Here is a 20,435-nt window from a genome sequence, read left to right as displayed (position 1 = left end):
CACTCCCCCTTCTTCTCTCAGTCCCCTTCACCTTCCCTTCCCCTTCCCTTCCCCTTCTCCTTCTTGTCCTCTTTTTCCTTCTCCTCCCCCTCTCATTATCCTCCTTTCCCCTTCTCCTCCTATTCCTCCTCCTCCTTTCCCCTTCCCCTCCTCTTCCTCCTCCTTCTTCTTCTCCTCCTTCTCATTCTCCACCTCCTCTTTTTCCTCCTCCTCCCCCTCTCATTATCCTCCTTTCCCCTTCTCCTCCTTTCCCCTTCTCCTCCTCTTCCTCCTCCTTCTTCTCCTCCTCCTCCATCTCCTCTTCCTCCTTCTCTTCCTACTCCTCTTCCTCCTCCTCCTACTCCTCCTCCTCTTTCCTCATTTTCCTCTTAATTTTTTTCTAGTTTCTGTCATATTCTGTCTTAAAGTATAAAAATGTGGACTGAAATAAGAATTTATAGGAAAATATATATTTCACACGTTTGGTTATCATTTATTGGTTTACATTGTGTTGAATGAAGATACCCAACATGCATCAGTCCTTTTCCTTTCTATTGTTTAACAACCAAAATCCTCTCTGCATTATAAAGTAATGGCTGAGATAGTTCGAAGAAAAAAAACATGTTCAAACTTCTGTAAAAAAGAAACAGGTACCTCAATTTTCTTTAAAAGTGGATTTGGTACCTGTTGGAACTACACTCCTCCCATGTTCTCTCTTCTGAATATTATTCAAAAGTCTTTGATGACATTGTTGAAAAGCATAAAGCAACAGTAAATAACATTATTCAAGAGTATAAAGAAAGTGTTCAAATTGCTTATCCAAGCAATTCTCTTTGTACCAGTGTTGAAAAATGAATTGAACTTGAAGAGTATTTTGTGGGTCCCTTTTATCTTTGAATGAATTGAAAAGGATCCATCTTTTTCATTCATATTGCTTAATGCATTCCATTGAAGTTTAGAAATTACATATTTTATATCAGTATTGCCATTTTGAATTCAAATCTGGCTGTTTTCAACATGATGAACCAAAGTTCTTTTTTTATAATCTTAACGTATAACTTACATTCTAACTAGCAATCCTAATTTACCAAGATAAAGATTATGTACATGTTTGGTGTATAAAAACATTAAATACATGAATCCATAAATAATGTGAAAAATTATAAATGAATTATGTTACACTTATTCGACAGTTACATTTTTCTTCAAGAGTCCAAATCAAAGATGATCATGAAATCAGGGAGAATATAAATCAAGATGGCTGTAAGTTAGATTAATTTTCTGTATGAAAGATCTATGAACTATAAAATATTGGCTTCTACTTGTTACAGTAACATCTTCTAAAGAGCTATTGCAAAGTAAACTAATTTTCTTTTCAGCATCTATTAAGAATTCAATGAGATCGAAAGTTGTTTTAAGTCAGTTTTAGTTACTTGCATGTAGTTAGTAAAACATAAAAAAGGATAGAAAACAAATATAGTTGAGCAGAGCATGCTGTAATTTTGTTCATAAATTGATGTGGTAAATAAATCATATAAAAATTTACTTGTGCAAGATAGATATTCAATAGCAAAAAGAACAAACCAACTCCTATCATGATTGCATAACTTCTTTAAATCAAAGTAACAAACATAATTAAAATCTACAACCTTCTTATGACATTCCTTGCGGTAACATCATGCGATTTTGACATGAGGTTAGAAAGAGAATGAAAATATTGCCATAATTCACAACATGAAAGTGAATGTTTGATATTTGAGGAAGAGAATGATTAAAGATACATATTTGTGCTTTGTGTCATCAAAGAGAATTCATAAAATCAGTATAGACGAAAACCAGTGAAGGAATTATAGTTAGATGGTCCAAAGTCTCTATTTTCTGTGATTTGTACCCAGACATCATCATTTTCCTCTAAATCAAGAATTGCAAAGTTTCCCAGTCTCGAGTCCACTGTAGACATTGCTGTTAAAGCAGTTTCATAGTTTTTTATAAGACTGGCTTTTTCCGCTCGAAAATTGTGATATCCACCAAAAAATTGAAAAGTGAAGGCGTAAAGCCCTGCAGCCTTGCAGGTGAATTTGCCAGTGTCCTGATTGTAGCCTTCTCCGGAGTTACTGAGGATGGTTTGGAAGACGATAGGTGTGTTGGCTGTTGGGAAGCGGGTGGCGTTGATTACGGTGAAAGCTACGCGAAGTTCTGAAGGAAGTGCATGATTTGCTGGTCCTTGGATCCCTGGAAGGCCTCTGGGTCCACGTAGTCCTTTTATACCCGGTTCTCCTGGTATGCCCCTTTCTCCTGGATCACCTTTCATTCCTCCAAAGTCTCCTTTATCTCCTTTCATTCCTGGTGGACCTTCAGGTCCTCTATTACCCTTTGGTCCCTTGGATCCACGGCGTCCAGCCAATCCCTGCTGGCCCCCGTTCCCGCCGTCCCCTTTCATTCCGGGTTCCCCTTTGATGCCAGGGTTTCCTGGGAGACCGTTGTGTCCTGGTGCTCCTGGGATCCCAGGCATTCCTGGGAACCCGCAGCAGCTTCTTCCACAGGCCTGCTGCTGATGAAGCATTTCCTGGTGCATTGAGACCTGCTGCTGTTGTTGCTGCTGCTGTTGCTGAAGCTGTTGCTTCTGATGCTCTTGATGATGATGTGTCTGTTGCTCCTGTTGATTGTTCAATTGTTTGTGGCTCTCGTTCAGTTCCTCAAGTTCTTCAGTGATTAGCTCCATATCATCTGGCTCACCTACCGTAGCCTCCGGTCCTTGAGGATATCCTTGTGCAGCATGTGTAGGTGGAAGGGTTGTAGGAATACCTGTTGGAGGTTGGGTTGTTGATAATGTCAATGAAACCAGACTGAGAGTCAGTACAGCTGTCATTAGTGAAGTGATGTCCATGTTGATGAACCAGTGTTTCCAGATGAACCTTCAAGGAAATAAAAAAAACAGATTCAATTGAAAAGTAGTCATCTTACTTATAACAGGGGCCTCTGTCATTAAAACTTGGATGCTCTTTTACATTAACTTGTAAAAGGATTTGATTTTTTTAACAGCCTAGTGCGCATGGTACAAGGAAAGGGTACTACCTATCACAATAGAATTTTTGAAACATTGTTCAGGGTTGGGAAAGTACATTCTGAGATCAAAGAAAGATTATTTGTTTAGGGTGCTTTTTGACAGTCTGTGTAAGAGCATGGTGTCCACCTCACAACAGCAATTATTTGTTATCGTCCTGTGGTTATGTCTCTGTTTAAAAAGTTAATAATTCACCAATTCTTGTAAGTATGTCATTTCCTGAATTTCGGAGTAAGAATGATGATTTATTTCAACCATCTTCTTTCTTCGCTATCTTACATATATTTACTGTAGTCTGTATAGCAAGTAGAGAACAATTAATAGCCTCTTTTATACATAATTCTCCTAAAGAGAGGAAAATGAACATTTCGATTATTTTCGTTCATCTTATTTATTAAAGTTGGTTTCTAGAGAGAGACAAGATCTGGTTTGATTTGATAATTTTTGTTCAAAATGATTTGTCACAATTTTCTTTATTAGAAATTGTCTCTCAATTAAATTTCAATCTGAAAATATGATGACATTAATCAGAAAACTGAGGCTGGTTTTGGGTGTTGGAAAAACATGTGAAGCGTGAAAAGAATTGCTAAACCACACCATGTCACCCTGAATCTTTCATGCTTGGGATCTAAGTAATTAGCTCGACATCATCATGGATACCATTAAGGTTTTCTGCTCTTTCATCCAATATTATAACAGGCTAGATGATTTATTAAAGGTCAAGTCCACCTCAGAAAAATGTTGGTTTGAATCAATAGAGAAAATTCAGACAAGCACAATGCTGAAAATTTCATCAAAATCGGATGTAAAATAAGAAAGTTATGACATTTCAAAGTTTCGCTTATTTTCAACAAAATAGTTATATGAACGAGCCAGTTACATCCAAATGAGAGAGTCGATGATGTCACTCACTCACTATTTCTTTTGTTTTTTATTGTTTGAATTATACAATATTTCAATTTTTACGAATTTGACAATTAGGACCTCCTTGCCTGAAGCACAAAATGTTTAAAAAAAATAATGGAATTCCACGTGTTTAGGGAGGAATGAAACTTCATTTTACATGACAATGACGAGAAAATCAAAATATTTCATATAATAAAATACAAAAGAAATAGTGAGTGAGTGATGTCATCAACTCTCTCATTTGGATGTAACTGGCTCGTTCATATAACTATTTTGTTGAAAATAAGCGAAACTTTAAAATGCCATAACTTTCTTATTTTACATCCGATTTTGTTGAAATTTTCAGTGTTGTGCTTGTTGAATTTTTCTCTTTTTGTTCAAGTTTTTTGGGGGTGGACTTGTCCTTTAAGTTCATCTACACTTAAAGTTTAGCATATCTTTTTAAACTCTCAAAAGAAGCATTTGACATGAATATATGATGTTTCATTATTTGGAAACTTCACTGTTAAAAAAACCCTTATTTTACAGGAAGATTTTGCAGAAAGCATTAACAGAATCATTCTGTAAATTCATAAAGCAGGAATTCTCTGCAATTTAACAGAGCAGGTCTGTATAAAAAGGGGAAAAGGGTGTTTTATTTATGGAAATTTGTAAGATTCCATACACCAAATACCAATTTCCTGTAATTTTACATGATATAATGGAAGATTACGCAATCTGGTAAGATTACAGGTGTTCTCGAGAACTCTGCTGCAGGAACTTCTTTTATTTTAAGGATAAATTTTTCAACAGTGTTGGTACCCATGTCGTGTAGATTGGTACTGATATCATGTTACAAGTTTCTTTTAAAAACCACTGAAAAGGTGCAACCCAAATGACTTGGGGCAAATTTGTCATAGAATATTTTATTAAGTTTATTTAGTAGATTTCTGCTTTCAATCTAATAAAGGTATTCATCAATAACGAATGCAATATTTCTGCAACATTTTTTGAGGAATAAAGTATTATCTTTTTTTCTGTCAACTATTTTCATTTAAAAATTTGATGTGAACAAGACGAGTGTGTGCACCATAATTTTTTTCTTAAGAATTGTGTACAGTATACCATTTACTGTACATGCACCATGCTTCAACACAATACACAAGTATTCAAACAAAGCAGACAGAAGTGTATTTTTATCTCCAAAATATACTCGGCTTGCATCTCTGTCACTTTGCCAATAAAACTCTGCAATATATATATACTGCCTTTATGGCTTTTAAGCATGAAAAAGTCACCATAATAGATTAGGTACCAATTTATTCACAAGATTTTGCTTTATAAAGTATTTTTAAACTGAATATGTGCAAATGTGTTCAGTTTGCAGCATAGTATATTAATAAATAGGTGTTTTTTTCATTCCAAATGAAATTTAACCCATACTTGAAACACTCGGGATCTAGAAGGAGCGCCCTTCATTAATGTGCCATGTGGGATGAAACTTAAATATTAATTGCATGCTATCTTTAGATATTAATTAAAGTCGAGGTTATAGTAATTACCTGTAGCTGCAAGAAAACAGATTGTGTCTGTATGATTAGGATTACCTGATTAACCTCTGATGGGGGGGATGAAAATGTTCCAAAAAAAATTATTTTGTTGTTTTGCCTTGCTTGAATGAAAAAAGTACTTGTAAATTTTTTCGTCACCACCTACAATTTCAATCACTTTTTTGTTTTGCCAATTTACTTTTTAGATGTCTTTTGCACTGCCATTTCAGATTGTGCCCCCTGCAGAAAAAAAAGTGAGATTCATTGTGATAAATAAATAAATGAATGAATAAATTCAAAGATAATAGAAATGAATTGTGAATATATTAAAAGATAAGAGAAAAAAATTAATTAGACTCATTCTGGTTTTGATGTAGATACTGAAATCACACAATACCTGGGCACAGGTTGGTTGGTATTAGTGGTTTTGCATGTGATACATGCACTTATTGGTTTAATCTTTTTCTCCACTGTATCTTCATTAAAAAAATATTTAACTCATATTGGGGTTTATGTGGTGAGTTGGCTTGACTAACTTTCAACGTCACAAGGATATACTTTGATACATAAAAAGATTAAAAAGAAAGTTCTCATCAGGCATATCCTAAATGATTTTCCATTGTGGTACACCACAACAGTTTCAGATGCCATATGTGAACGGAGGTCTGACAGGATTGGTTTGAGGTCTTCTTTAATGATACTGTATCGAGTGATAGACTTATCATGCTATATGACTTCATATCAATTGCTACACTACAATTATTGCATTGGTCAGTTAAGAGCAATTATGTCATAACAAACCATCAGCATTGAATGATTGGTATTATGAAGGGTGGAGGTAGAACGTTTCCAGAGCTGGCAAAGACCCCTTCTGTCACAGTGCTCTAAGGGTGTGTTAAACGTCGATTTTCAAATTTAAACAGCAACAGGAATCATGATTGAAAACTCAATTACAAAACACAGAACACAAGTGTGATCAGTGGTGCACCATTCAGTGTCAAAAATATAAAGCCGTTTATAAGTTGATCGTCTATGAATTTCCCGCTTTCGTTAGCACAGCTTTAGTGCTCAGTTTGACCCATTACAAGAAAGGTCAGTTCTGGCACCTGTTTGTGTAGGCTTCCATCACTGCGAGAGCAAATTCAAAGACGTTTCAAAACGCAATTGTGTTCAATGTCGCATTTGCGATGCTCAAGGTCATAAATTTGAATCCTTTGAATCATGATTTGAAAGACGTTTACTTTTACGACCAATAAATAGTGGACATTGAACACACCCTGTGTTTCTCATTATATCTGCGTTTTGTAATCACGTTTTCAATCATGATCCATGTTGCCATTTAAATTTGGAAACCGACAATGAAGACACCCTCAGTGTATTTTAGGGTGACATTCTCAAAGCAAGTTGTTGCCCACCCATCTATCCTCATCATGACCCCTTTTTGTCCTGATATTCTAATATAAAATACATTTAGCAAAATTATACTTTCATCTTCATGAATAATGAATGTACAATGACAACAGGATAGGAAATTAACACACAGGAAAATCGTGATTCAAAAGTTACTTCTTCAATCACGGACAATTGTTTGCAATTTTGATTACAATGTGATTCTTAATCTTAGTGCATTTTTAAGGATGCAGTTTCCACATTTTGAGCTCTGAAAGCATGCTAATAATGGCCATGTCATTCTCGTGAAAAAGCTGATAGAAACAAAAATAAATTCTGTGTGTGGATGTACCCAATTCCATCTTAATGCCATCTCAAAGAAATCAGGCTCTTGAATGATACCAACATCGAACTTCTGGAAGTATGGAGGTTTTATGAAACCCTGAGGGATATAATTGCCAGACTTACTTGAATTTCAGATCATTTTTGAGGAAATTATCAATATTAATATGCTTGATTCTAGAACTTTTTTAATGTAACAAATTTTGTATGAAAAGGCATTCTTTAACTCATATGGAAATATTGATACCTTTTGAATCCAATTAATTTTGAGCTGAATAAAAAGAACCAAAGTGGGAGGTAAATTTGAGTGTTGATGGAATTCATGTATTGAGCAAGGCGAAACAATATTAACAGATCATAGTCCTTGTAGTTTTATTGATAAATTAATCCCACCTGTCAAACACCCAATCATCACAATCAATCTACATCAGCTGGATAGTCGTGGTATATACGTAAAATGGTTGCTAACTTCAGCCATCTGTAACCATTGGCCCTATGCTATAGACATACTAATTGGCCGATCAGCGCTGACTGAAGATCTTAGCAAATTGGCAGTGACAGTATGGTCGTGCACTGCAGGAATTCATTAAGGCGTTGCCACTCCGATGGGTTACTAGGCCAGGGTGATTTCACGCTTCTTATAACAGTTTATCTTCTCTTGATAGCGAAGTACCTGGGGAATAAGCATGGTATGAGATTAGGGTGGTTTGGATGTGGCGGATGATTTTTATTAAGATAGGGAGGGGATGGTTAAAGACTAATATAGCAAAGTAGACAAGTTAGGAGTTAATATTGGTCAGAGTGACCTCCGTTAATCATGGAGAAGGGTTAGTTGATATGTCAGTTTGTATGGCAGTTGGACTCACAGAATCAAAGTCAAACTTGATATTGAGAAGTTCCAGTGAGTAACAGAGTCCACTGAGGGATTATGAAATCAAGATGAATTAATATCGTACAGAGTAAGTTCTGACTTAAAAGCAAATAGCAAATAGAGTATGAGTCAAAATATGAAAGACATTCAAGTAATGCTGAAAGTCACCAAATCAACATGAACACAGAACAGGTGCTGAAAAAGAAAACAATCTGTAAATATGGTAAAATCAATGCCTGTTTATTTTCAGTTTCCTGTGCTGCATAATAATCATCAAATTCGGTAAGGTTTTTATCATTCACTGTTAGCATGGATGATAATGCAAACATTTTTCTCGTCGGAAAAATAGTTTGGACTGTTTCAGAATCAATCAATGTAATTTTGATCGCTGGGCCCATGCATGGTATTCTGATCCAGACTATTTGAGGGTGAAGGCAGTATTCAAGATGCTATGAAGATCTTTAAAAGACAAATGGGTCTTCAACAGTTATCATCAATTTGGCAGTGATGTATATTACAGCACATAGGACCAACCATTCAAGGGGGGGCTACAGTATCTGTTAATGTTGAGCCATATAACATGAAGAATATATTTCAATTGACCTTTTAAGTGATAAAAGGAAGCTCACTTTTATCCTCCTACATTCGTGTCACAATTTTACCATAAGAGCAACCAAGCCTGTAAAATTCCTTGGAATCACCAATATTTTAAAAAATTTTAGTCTATATCTATGTAATCCATGACCAATCATTCATGTCCAGTAGGAAGAGTTTCCTACCAGGCATTCACCTTGGAATGGACTCATTTTTTTCTGTTTCTCCCTACTCTCCCATGGAGAATGTCAGCAGGTTCTCCTTATGAATCTAGAACAATCTCTCATGTTGTATGAAGGAGGGGGCAAGGGGGTCAGCACCCCTGGTACCACATTCAAGGGGTACAAAAGTTGATGGTGAAAAAAGAAGGGAAATTAAGAAAGTTTTATCTAGGGGAGAGGTTTATGAAAGGACATATCCAATGTTTTATCATACAAGCTCCATTTTATTGGACAGGTACCATGGTAACAGTGCTTCTCAGCCAATCAAAATCAAAGAAAGCTGCCATATTTGACAAGTGGTCAAAGAATGTTGATGATGGAGCCCTCATTTTGATTGCCTATCAAGCCCTCTTGTCGCAAGTGGTAGAGGCTGTTCTCACTACGTTCCTAAAACTAGTTTAGTGGAAACTAGTTTAACACGTAGTGAGAACGGTCAAAGCGGTCTTGGAAGCGATCTTCCAAACCAGTTTGGAAAACCACCTCGCGATGTAGTTTTCAAGATCGCTTTGCCTCGTTAAACTGGTTTTAGCGTAAGTGAGGACACAACCGTTCTTCGGGAAGCGATCTTCGCACATTTTGAGCGTGCTACTCCACACGACAGGTGTAGAATGCCTATGCTGCGGTTTCAAATTTGGCGCGAAACGTGTCACCCCATAGCAACAAGAGCGCTTTACGTGAAGTGATTTTGTAAACCACTTTCGTGTGATCAAGTGAGAACGCTAGCAAAGCGATCTTCCAAAGTGGTTTCCTGAATCGGTTTCCAGTAAAGTAGTTTTAGGAACATAGTGAGAACAGCCTCAAAGTTGCCATATAGGTCCATCTGATCTTGCAAAATCGATTATGAATACTAAATGTTGATCATTTGCATTTTTCCTAAGAAGCCAGAGAAACCCCTCTTTCTATCAACTAAAGTTTGTGTCATGCCATTTCTAAGAAAATCAAGGACCATCACTTGTTCTGGAAGTGCGGAATCTCTCCCGACCATCCAGTCTTATTGATTAATATCTAGTCTGTAATATTGGTGAAGTTAACGGAAGTTCATCCACATGTCTTTGTCATTACACAACTGGGTGAATACATCCATTCTCTTCATATCACCAAACTCTTGAAACAAAATCAGACAATTTCTAGGAAGTGTCATTCCAAGGCCTATGTTTTGAACATGAAAATAAAAGTGAACTCCAATAAAGTGCTTTGATCTAATAAAGCTAACCAGAAGAATATTAGATTTTCCAATTGTTTTAAATGATTGAGTTTTACATTACTCTAATGCGTACCTGTTTTCCTCCAAAAAATTTCACAGCATAGATACATTATTTTGGGATTTAGGTCAACTCATAAAATGCAGAAAGTGTAGGATTCCATTTTATGGAATTTTAAAGTGCCTTCTATCCTTAACATTAAATAAGTTAATTGTAAATAAAGCATGACAATAGGCAAAATGTACTGCCAATGTTTTATACATGTAAGTGTCCCAATACCCTGGCTTTAGCACAGCTGCCAATAAGGCACTTTTGAGCACTTAAAGAAATAAGGAATATATTATTTGATTTTAAAATCTTATTCTCTTAACAAATATGGTTATACAATAAGACTTTAAAGGAAGTCCCCTACATAGATAAAATCAATATACCCGAAGATGCCCTTAGAAAATGATAATTGAATATTAAGATGGGAAGTTGAAGTAATTAAATTTTTGTTGGTCCATGTATTTATTGTATTGATCAGCATTGCACAGATGTCGAATGGGGAAAACTAAATAGATAGATGATATAGAGGTATATAACCTTCTTAGGTAGGATATATATCATTACTAACTCAGCAGGTTGCCACGGGAACTACAATTTGCCTTTCATCTATCTATTATGTATATATTAGCGGATATTTACATGGATGTTGTTAGGATGTTGGAAATTAGACTATACAAACCTGTATCTAAACTATTCAGTAGACAGTGGAACTAATATTCCACTTGGTCTAATTTGTGCTCTTATACAGGATCTGCTTAAACTGGGTTCTGAAAGAAACTGATCAACCTTTTACAAGGGCACTGCACAAATTTCATGCAGTCAAAATGAACTATAGTTTTAAATAGGCTGACTTCAATAATCTTTACTAAGCACATGTGAATAATAAAGAGATCGGTTCAATCACAGATAGGCTGTTTCTGTTTCTGTTTAATGTAACTCCCGTAGGAACTCAGCAGGACAATATTTTTGCTGGTAAACGCCAAGCTGGTATATAACCAATTACCTAGGAAACATTTTGCGTCTAGGTTAATCAGTCATAGTGGCTGACCTTATAGATGACAGATATTATTCTTCGGCCTTTTTATCAAAGTGGAGACAATGGCAGAGTAGGGATTTGAACTCACAACCTTGCGATTATGAGTCCAAAGCTCTAACCACTGGACCACATGACCCTCTAGCCCCCATATCAATTGGTTTCTGTATCCAAAGTCACAAAATGGCATAAAGATAGACCATTGAAAATGAGATAGGATTGAACAAACGTCACAGTTCATTACACTTGTCCTTCACTGGCATGTTTAAAGGACAAGTCCACCCCAACAAAAAGTTGACTTGAATAAAAAGAGAAAAATCCAACAAACATAACACTGAAATTTCATCAAAATCGGATGTAAAATAAGAAAGTTATATTTTCAAGTTTCGCTTAATTTCACAAAACAGTTATCTGCACATCCTGGTCAGTATGCAAACGAGGAGACATGATGATGTCATCCACTCACTATTTCTTTTGTATTTTATTATATGAAATATGAAATAATCAAATTTTCTCCTCATTGTCAAGGGAAACATAAATTCCTCCCTGAACATGTGGAATTGCCATTGCTTAATATGTATGGTTCAGTCAAATTGGTCCTTATTGTCAAATCTGTAAAAAATGAAATATTGTATAATTCAAACAAAAGAAATAGTGAGTGAAGGACATCATTGTCTGTCTTATTTGCATGTCACCGAGTTGTGCATATCGCTGTTTTGTAAAAAAAGCGAAACTTTAAAAGGTCATAACTTTCTTATTTTACAACCGATTTTAATGAAATTTTCAGTGTTATGCTAACTTGATTTTTTTTTTTTTTTTTTCAAATCAATATTTTTTGGGGTGGACTTGACCTTTAAGTAATTGGCTTGATCAAAAAAATGACTGGAACTATCCCACAGCCACACAGGGAAATGTGCCCGTAAACGGCGAATAATCTGAACACAGTGTTTATCTGTGTGTGGCTGTGTTCAGTTCTGTGAACATTTCATTTTTTAATTACCAGTACAAGACTTTCTTTATAAAGAGTATTTTTGGATTAAGATGCTCATTCTGTCAACAGTTCATGACCACTATTTTCATGGCTAAAATTATTTTTGAATTGACCACAAATAGAGCGACTTGATGATGAATACAAATTAAGATTTATCTCCTGTATGGAGACAAAGCAATATCTTTGTCGAGGCCATATGTGATATTAGTAGATCATTCACTCTCAGAAGTAATTGATGTTTCCTCGAATCAAGCACATCATTTACAAAAGGAGAAGAGGAACATATTTTTAGATGAATATGATGTGTTCAACTCGTGAACATTCGAAAGCATTTTTTTTATCATTTGGGTGGTAGCTGTCTAAATTATTTATTAAACAGATGCAATTTTGTAACTCAACCAAGAGATTTTGTTTTATACTTATATATTAAATTCATTTTTTTTATACTATATATTAAATTCATTGGAGGAGGGGTCTGAACTTTATTCCTGAAAGATATCATCGATAGGGCTAACCGCGTATCTCATAATTAAGACTATTATGGAAAGTTTAGTAGTAAAGACCCTTTTTTTAAAACATGCAATGGTGCAAACCTCTTATTGTCTGGAAACAGTCTCCTAATTTTTCAATAGTTGTCTTTTACGGCAAAAGAAGATTGTTACTTTTGAAGTAACTATGAAATAAAGCTTTTTCCGAACTGTCATAAAAAAAATTGAGGTGCAAGGTCTTAAAGGGATGGTCCAGGATGGAGATATTTTTCTCTCAATAAATAGAGTAAAATTCACAGAGCAAAATGCTGAACATTTGATCAAAATTGGATAACAAATAACAAAGTTATTGAATTTTAAGATTAGCATTATTCCGGTGAAACAATTCTAGGCATGTCTTTATGAATATTTATTAGGTGGGCTGATGATGTCATATCACCACTCGTTCTTTGTATTTTATTATATGAAATTAGGTTTATTTAAAAAATTTCTACCAAGAACTAAAACAATTCGATTGACAACTGATAAAGTGCATTAGTCATTTATTGCCACAACTTATTTCATCATAATGGAGACACATCATTTACACATGTATGAACAAATTAATCATTTATGATTTCATGTAATAACATAAGAAAAAGGAAAGTGAGGATGTGACGTCATCAGCGCATCTAATGAATATTCATGACAATGTGCATATAACTGTTGTCTCAAAATATTTACAAACTTTAAGATTCAATAAGTTTGTTACTTGTTATCAGATTTTGGTGAAATTTTCAGCATTTTGCTCTGAATTTTACTCTATTTACTTAGATATATGGTACATATTTTCAGCTTGGACCATCCCTTTAAGAGTCCATTCTCCAAGAAGACTCAATATACACTGATGTGTGAGTACACCTGACAGGATCTGCAGTATCTCGAGTTAAATGGTTTTCAGTATTCTAATTATGTTGCGTGAGATAAGGTGTGACAGACACTCTAGTCTGTTAAATGTATCATGTCGTCCTTCTCAGTCGGAAGTCTTTGATGCCTCATATTTTAGGAGGAAATGTTAAGTTTCATGATTTAATTCTTGAAGATGTTTTGAGGTGAACTAATGGAATTCCTTAGTCTGCTTGATAGCATCAGGTTATGAAAGTCCTTTGGAGGTGAAACTGGGTTAATTCCGACAAAAAAACACACATCTTGGTTTTCTGATAATTCTGATCCTACTTGGACAGATAACTCCTCAAGTATTTATCCCTCAGTAAAGCCCCATATTCAAGAAGAGCCAAGATTTAAACATTGTGTAGAACTTCAAGCCTCAATTTCAAATTGGTATCAATATTTGATCTCGGGAGCAGGTTTGTTGCTTCTTTCCACTCCAGCCACCAATACAAGAAAGGGATGAATTGATAATGTATGGATGGATGGATGAATGGATGAATGAATGAATGAATGAATAAATGAATGAATGAGAGAGTGAGTGAGTGTGTGAATGTGTATATGTGAGGGTGGGAGGGTGTGTGAGTGAGGGGTGAGTAAGTAAAGGGGTGAGTGAGTGTATGAGTCAGTGAGTGAAGAAATGAATGAATACAGAAATCATTCATAAATGGAAATTATGTCAAATTAATAGATGAATGAATAGGTCAAATAATGTATGTGTATAGTATACGTGAGGGTGGTAGGGTGTGTCAGTGAGGCAGTCAGTGAGTGAGTGAGTGAGTTAGTGAGTGAGTGAGTGGGTGAGTGAGGTAGTGAGTGAGGTAGTGAGTGAGTTAGTGAGTGAGTGAGGTAGTGAGTGAGTGAGTGAGTGGGTGAGTGAGGTAGTGAGTGAGTGAGTGAGTTAGTGAGTGAGTGAGTTAGTGGGTGAGTGAGGTAGTGAGTGAGTGAGGGAGTGAGTGAGTGAGTGAGTGGGTGAGTGAGTGAGGTAGTGAGGTAGTGAGTGAGTGAGGTAGTGAGTGAGTGAGGTAGTGAGTGAGTGAGTGAGGTAGTGAGTGAGGTAGTGAGGTAGTGAGTGAGTGAGTGAGTGAGTGGGTGAGTGAGTGAGGTAGTGAGTGAGGCAGTGAGGTAGTGAGTGAGTGAGGTAGTGAGTGAGGTAGTGAGTGAGTGAGTTAGTGAGTGAGTGAGGTAGTGAGTGAGTGAGTGAGTGAGGTAGTGAGTGAGTGAGTTAGTGAGTGAGTGAGTTAGTGGGTGAGTGAGTGAGGTAGTGAGTGAGGGAGTGAGTGAGTGAGTGGGTGAGTGAGTGAGGTAGTGAGGTAGTGAGTGAGTGAGGTAGTGAGTGAGTGAGGTAGTGAGTGAGTGAGTGAGGTAGTGAGTGAGTGAGTGAGGTAGTGAGTGAGTGAGTGAGGTAGTGAGTGAGGTAGTGAGGTAGTGAGTGAGTGAGTGAGTGAGTGAGTGAGTGAGTGAGTGGGTGAGTGAGTGAGGTAGTGAGTGAGGCAGTGAGGTAGTGAGTGAGTGAGGTAGTGAGTGAGTGAGTGAGTGAGTGAGTGAGGGAGTGAGTGTGTGAGTGTGTGTGTGTGTGTGTGTGTGTGTGAGTCAGTCAGTCAATCAGTCAGTGAAGTAATGAATGAATACAGAAGTCGTTCATAAATGAAAAATCATGTCAAATTGATAGACTGAATAGATCAAATAATTATTCAATTGAACCAGATGTAAATGAAAAATATGGAAATGGAAACAAATGAAGATGAATGTACTGTATATTAAACAATGAATTCACCTTGATATTGCACTTCTATTAACCTTGAGAAAAAATGCTTGATATTTTTAGAATCCAATGCTAAGATTTTTTTTCATTAGGCTGACATGTAGGCCTAGAAAGTTGAATCCTCTCAGCCCAAATATGCTGGAGGTATGAAAATAGTATCAGCGAAGCTTGTCCGAGGTGTTTTGGCAGCTGCCATCCAGATATGAGATGACGAGATATGTCAAGCCATTCAAAGCTTGTCAATCCTTTAAACATTCTCTATGTTGTAACATCTCTTCATCGAATTAATTCTTGGGTGCGTTCACACATTTTTTCAGGAGGAGGGTGGGGGCAGAATTATCTTTTGTATTTGTGTTTACTTCAAAAGTTTAGTCCTTTTTCAAAAAGCCAAAGTTAGTTGGGATGCAACCCACAAATTTGCTCATTAATTGTGTCTTTATAATTAACAATAACCTCTAGCTTACTTTCATGGAAATATTCTTGATTGTGAATTGTACAATAATAAAAAAATGGGCTGGTGTAAATGGGCTATTCAAGCAAAGGCCTGAGCTAGATTGAAATCAATTGCACTTTTGCTAATGAGAGTGTGATATATAGGTAAAGGTCCATTAACCATAATTAGCATTCTCAACCAGCCATTTTTAAGAGAGCCCCCGCTCCATGTTCGGACGCTAACCTCCACTAGCCGAAGGGATAGATAATGAATATATTGACCAATTAATACAGTACCTGACTATCTTACATGTTTCAGAGATTTTTGTTTTGGGGGTAGATCAAGGTTTCATTCTTGTGGTGTAACCTACAACATAAACTGCAGATATAATATTCTAAAAAAATCTGAAACTAGTTGGGATAGACAAAGTTTGCTAGATCAGAAACAGAATTTGAAAATGTTGGGATGTTATGTCATGGCAGTTTAAAAACAAATTCTGAGGGGATGGGGGAGGTGCATCGTACAAATTTTTGAAGAATCTCGAAAGTGAGGGGGCAAAATGAACAAGTTTGTCATGAGGGCACTTTTCCATGAATGAGTAAAGTGATATTGAAGGATTTTGTTCACACTTTTGGTGAGTTTTGTATTTAAAAAAAAAGATTCAGTACAAATTATCAGTTTTTGTGGGGGGGGGGCTGCTGTGTATGGCCATACTTTGTATGCTGGTTTACAAACCTTTGGTCGTTACTCCTTACTATATGAATGTCTGGTTTTTTATTTCCAATTCATCTACTCTTATTTGGTCTACCATCAGTTCGTCCACTCACCACATGGTCTACTTTCATTTCATCTAATGCCATTGGTCCAATAGCCATTTAGTCCATACCACTTGGTCTAATTAAACTGAAGTGTTAATTGTGCAAAATGAAGGAAAAGAAAATGGGTATTGGACCAACTGGTTATCAGACGAAATGGTAATAGACAAACTGGGGATTAGACAAAGTGATGATTGGACCAAATGGTTATTGGATGAAATGTTGATGGACTAAATGAAGGTAGACCATGTGGTGAGTAACAAATTGGCAATTTACCAAATATCTTACTATAATGATCTTCCTTGCTATTATGGAAACTACCCTAAACATAGTTATTTTGATTGGCGGTTGTGCCCTGTTTCCATGGTAGCTACAATCAATAGTGAAATTAATATTAGTAATTGTTTTATGCAACGGGTACCTGGTAATTCTAGTTGACTTTACTCCATGTTGGAAACAACGTTTAATTTACAGTTAAGATAAGTAAGATTTCATGTACTATTGTAAGTTTTGCTATCCTGCCATTATAGTCAACATGTCAGTCATTTCTTCAGATAATGATTTCAGTCAATTTGTAGACTGCATTTCCTTGTCAAGTTCATACAAAAGGCGATGCTGCACCAGCCTCAGTTTGCTCAATCTCAAGATTTTAACCGATCGGCCCTCTTCGCGATTAATCTCAAGATTCAAGAAACCCCATCTCTACCAGCGCAAGGAGAGCAATTCGTGCTTGAGCGGGGCATCGATGCATTATGGTCTGATGCCACGAATGAGTAATCCAGAGTGCGTCTACACCTGCGAATTAGCGGGATAATTCGTAAATGGCGTGCTATTTTGCAAACAATCCTAAGTTGACTTAGGATTGCATGCGATCTGGAGATTAATCCTGCGAACTAACGCGATGATTACATCTCCATTACAAACAATCTCGGGATTGTTCAGATCGGGATAATTTGCCGGATCAGAAATAGTGCAATTATTTGAAAACTCGGGCTGGTGCAGACGGCCCTATAGGGGCCAACAGCAGGGTGGTATTAAAGACAGAGCGATGAAATCATAGATCTTGATTAGCTCCCTCTGATATTAATTTTGACAAGTTTATTACATAATAGAAAAGCCAGCTGCCAACATGCTTCATTCCTGTTTATAATTAACAGGGCTATCCAGCACCAGACAGCTGTACCAGTTATACCATTACTTAGGCAGACAAAACCTACGTCCTCCCCCCCCCCCCAAAAAAAAGGGCTGTGTTTATGCGTTCGTTGTGGAGACAGAATCAGTGTTTTGAAACGCTGTTTCAGAATGCTGATTGCAGACATGGCTCTAATTATGCATGATTTTTCAGATGCAAAATCCTTTATAATTTGTGATTCTTTTTACGATTTCTTTTCAAGAGATCATTTGCTATTATTGCTAAATAGACAATAGACGTAATGTTAACTATTGTTTAATTTAAGGGAAGTTCACCCTGACAAAAAGTTTTGGTAAAAATAGTATAGACAATAATAAAAGATATTGGTGAAGGATTAAGGAAAATCCATGAAAGATTGAAAAGTTACAAGAATATTAATTTTTGGATTTATGACATCATATGCGGGCAGCTTCGCCACAAATCATGTAGTAAAAAGTCAATGAAATTATCGTTTTTCTCAGAAATTGAACATGGTTTTTTGTAAAAATTATTTCACACATGTTCCTGAATTTTTTTTTTAATTTATGCATTTTGTATAACATAGCGCTTGAAACAGCTGCTTGTAATGTATATGACATCACAAATCCAAAACTAAAAATTCTAATAGATTTCTCGTAGTCGTTGATGCATTTTCTTCAAAAATTTCCGCCAATATTTATTATTACTTAATTCTGTTAAAGTTTTACAACAAAATTTCTTCAAGTTAACTTCCCCTACAGATATAAATACTGAACATATTTACTATGTTTGTCTTTAATGCTCCACTATATGTGCAGAATAGGGGGTCTGATTAGAAAATATCAATTGATTAAAAAAACTTGATTAATTTTATAAACTTTGCAATGAACCAGAGTTACTGGGATTCTACCACTAGATTTGGAAAGATGGGTGAAAAAAAACGTTACCTGCAGCGTCAGACAATCCAACTCTGTGAGACTCGCTGAGGTGGAATTGATGATAAAATCAGGTAGAGAATTATGTCCTAACTCATGAATGATAAATATCAGCACTGTGCTTCGGAATCCCTGCAGCTTTCCCCAATGACAAACACATGAATGACGGAACTATTAATATCCCAGGATTCCCTGCTACAGCTGTAACGCAGATTCTCCTCCTTGTTTGATTTCTCAGGGGTTTGATGTGTGAGTGAGTTCTACCCATCGGAGGGAGAGCATGAGCGATGCGATAACCATCCTGGTTCTACCGGTTTCCAAAGCACAATGTTACATCCGAGTCAATTATCGCAGATGTTTCAGTCTTGAAATGCGCGAGAATCTACTTTGTGTCTATTAAATTTGAGGAAATGCAAGGTTCGTTGACTGCTTTAATCTGTGTTGGGTTAGACTTAGAGAAAGGTATCCTTTACTTGTTTGCTAATGAGTCTTTCTTTCGATAGAAAATGAGATGGCCTATGTATTCAAGTATTGATGTCCCTCAATTAAACCAGGGTTGATGACGAGACCTTTACAACTTCAGAAGATTTGGAGTCAATCCCAAAAATCTAGTAGCGAGGGTATAAATGAAAACCAGCCAAGTGATCACGTGCAATTCTGAGGAGATCACCGTCTCTCTCACTTACTCTCTTTTTCTTTCACCCTCTTACACACACTATACAGACATGAATATTCATGAGTATGAATGATGTCAGCAGCTCAGCAGCCAATGAGAGTTCATCCCAATGTGGAAAGTTTGAAGGCTGATGTCATGAAAGGTCTATTAATCTTTGCTCAAGTTGCAGCTAGATGAGTGATGCCTTGATGTTAAATGTCCCCCCCCCCCTCTCTCTCTCTCTCTCTCTCTCTCTTAACTGATAAATGACATTGTCCTATTTTGGGGATATTCAGAACTGCTCTAGATTTCCATGACATTCTAGCAACAGTTATAGGTGAAAGCATTGCATGTCAAATTAATCATGCTCTATTTTCACCAGGGTTTGTTAATTGATAAGCTTCATAAAGTAAGAGGGCAGTAATTTTAAAGGAATACTTCTATATTTTTAGATGAATTGAAATTATGAATGATTTTAAAGTATGATGAAGGCAATGTATTTTGAAAACTTCTCAAAATTCACCAAAACTTGATGCCAAAAGTATGCACAAATCTTTCAATTCCACTTTAGAAAATGCAAATGCATCCCCCATGACAAGCGCGGCCGCTTCCACTTTTGAGCATCTTCATCCCATATTCATATTATTTCTCTTTTGTTTGAATACTCCATTTAACATTAATCTATTAATTGGGTTTAGCTGTCTATTTGAATGTAGTTCTTATGACCTATATTTTACCTGTAAAACTCATATTCAGGTATACTTTTTTTCATTTATTCATTTTAATTTAACTTTATTTCATCTTATCTATGAACACCAAATTTATCAGTGCCAATTTTCCCTTCATGAGTTCATGTTATTGTAATAAATAAATTATAAAGTGATGGATTTAACTGAACAAATGGTCCAAATTGTGTGATATCTCACAAGTTTTTTTTTGTTAGATTCTAAAGGGAGACGACACATTCTAATTCATCCTTATGACAAATAAGATATTTGATGATTTTTTTTGTTCGGTTCAAAAGCTTCTAAAAGGGGGATGGCTTTACCTAATTCATCCTCCTGACAAATTAGATTTTTTGTGATTTTTTTATGTTCA

The 20,435-nt window shown here is 36.1% G+C and overlaps 1 protein-coding gene across 1 annotated transcript; it reads right to left on the bottom strand.

Moving 5' to 3' along the window:
• Positions 1 to 819: 819 nt before the first annotated feature.
• Positions 820 to 19,553, bottom strand: LOC121425687 (complement C1q tumor necrosis factor-related protein 7-like). The gene is made up of 2 exons (XM_041621849.1): positions 18,695 to 19,553; positions 820 to 2,894 (listed from the first exon to the last, which is right to left on the bottom strand). The coding sequence occupies exon 2, from the start codon at positions 2,864 to 2,866 to the stop codon at positions 1,799 to 1,801; it is 1,068 nt and encodes a 355-aa protein (XP_041477783.1). The 5' UTR covers positions 2,867 to 2,894; positions 18,695 to 19,553; the 3' UTR covers positions 820 to 1,798.
• Between the last annotated feature and the right edge of the window lie 882 nt (positions 19,554 to 20,435).

The sequence above is a fragment of the Lytechinus variegatus genome, chromosome 12 (genome assembly GCF_018143015.1).
Source record: "Lytechinus variegatus isolate NC3 chromosome 12, Lvar_3.0, whole genome shotgun sequence".
Taxonomy (NCBI): Eukaryota; Metazoa; Echinodermata; class Echinoidea; order Temnopleuroida; family Toxopneustidae; genus Lytechinus; species Lytechinus variegatus.
Note: the sequence above shows the minus strand (reverse complement) of the source record. Positions and strands in the feature narration are given on the sequence as shown.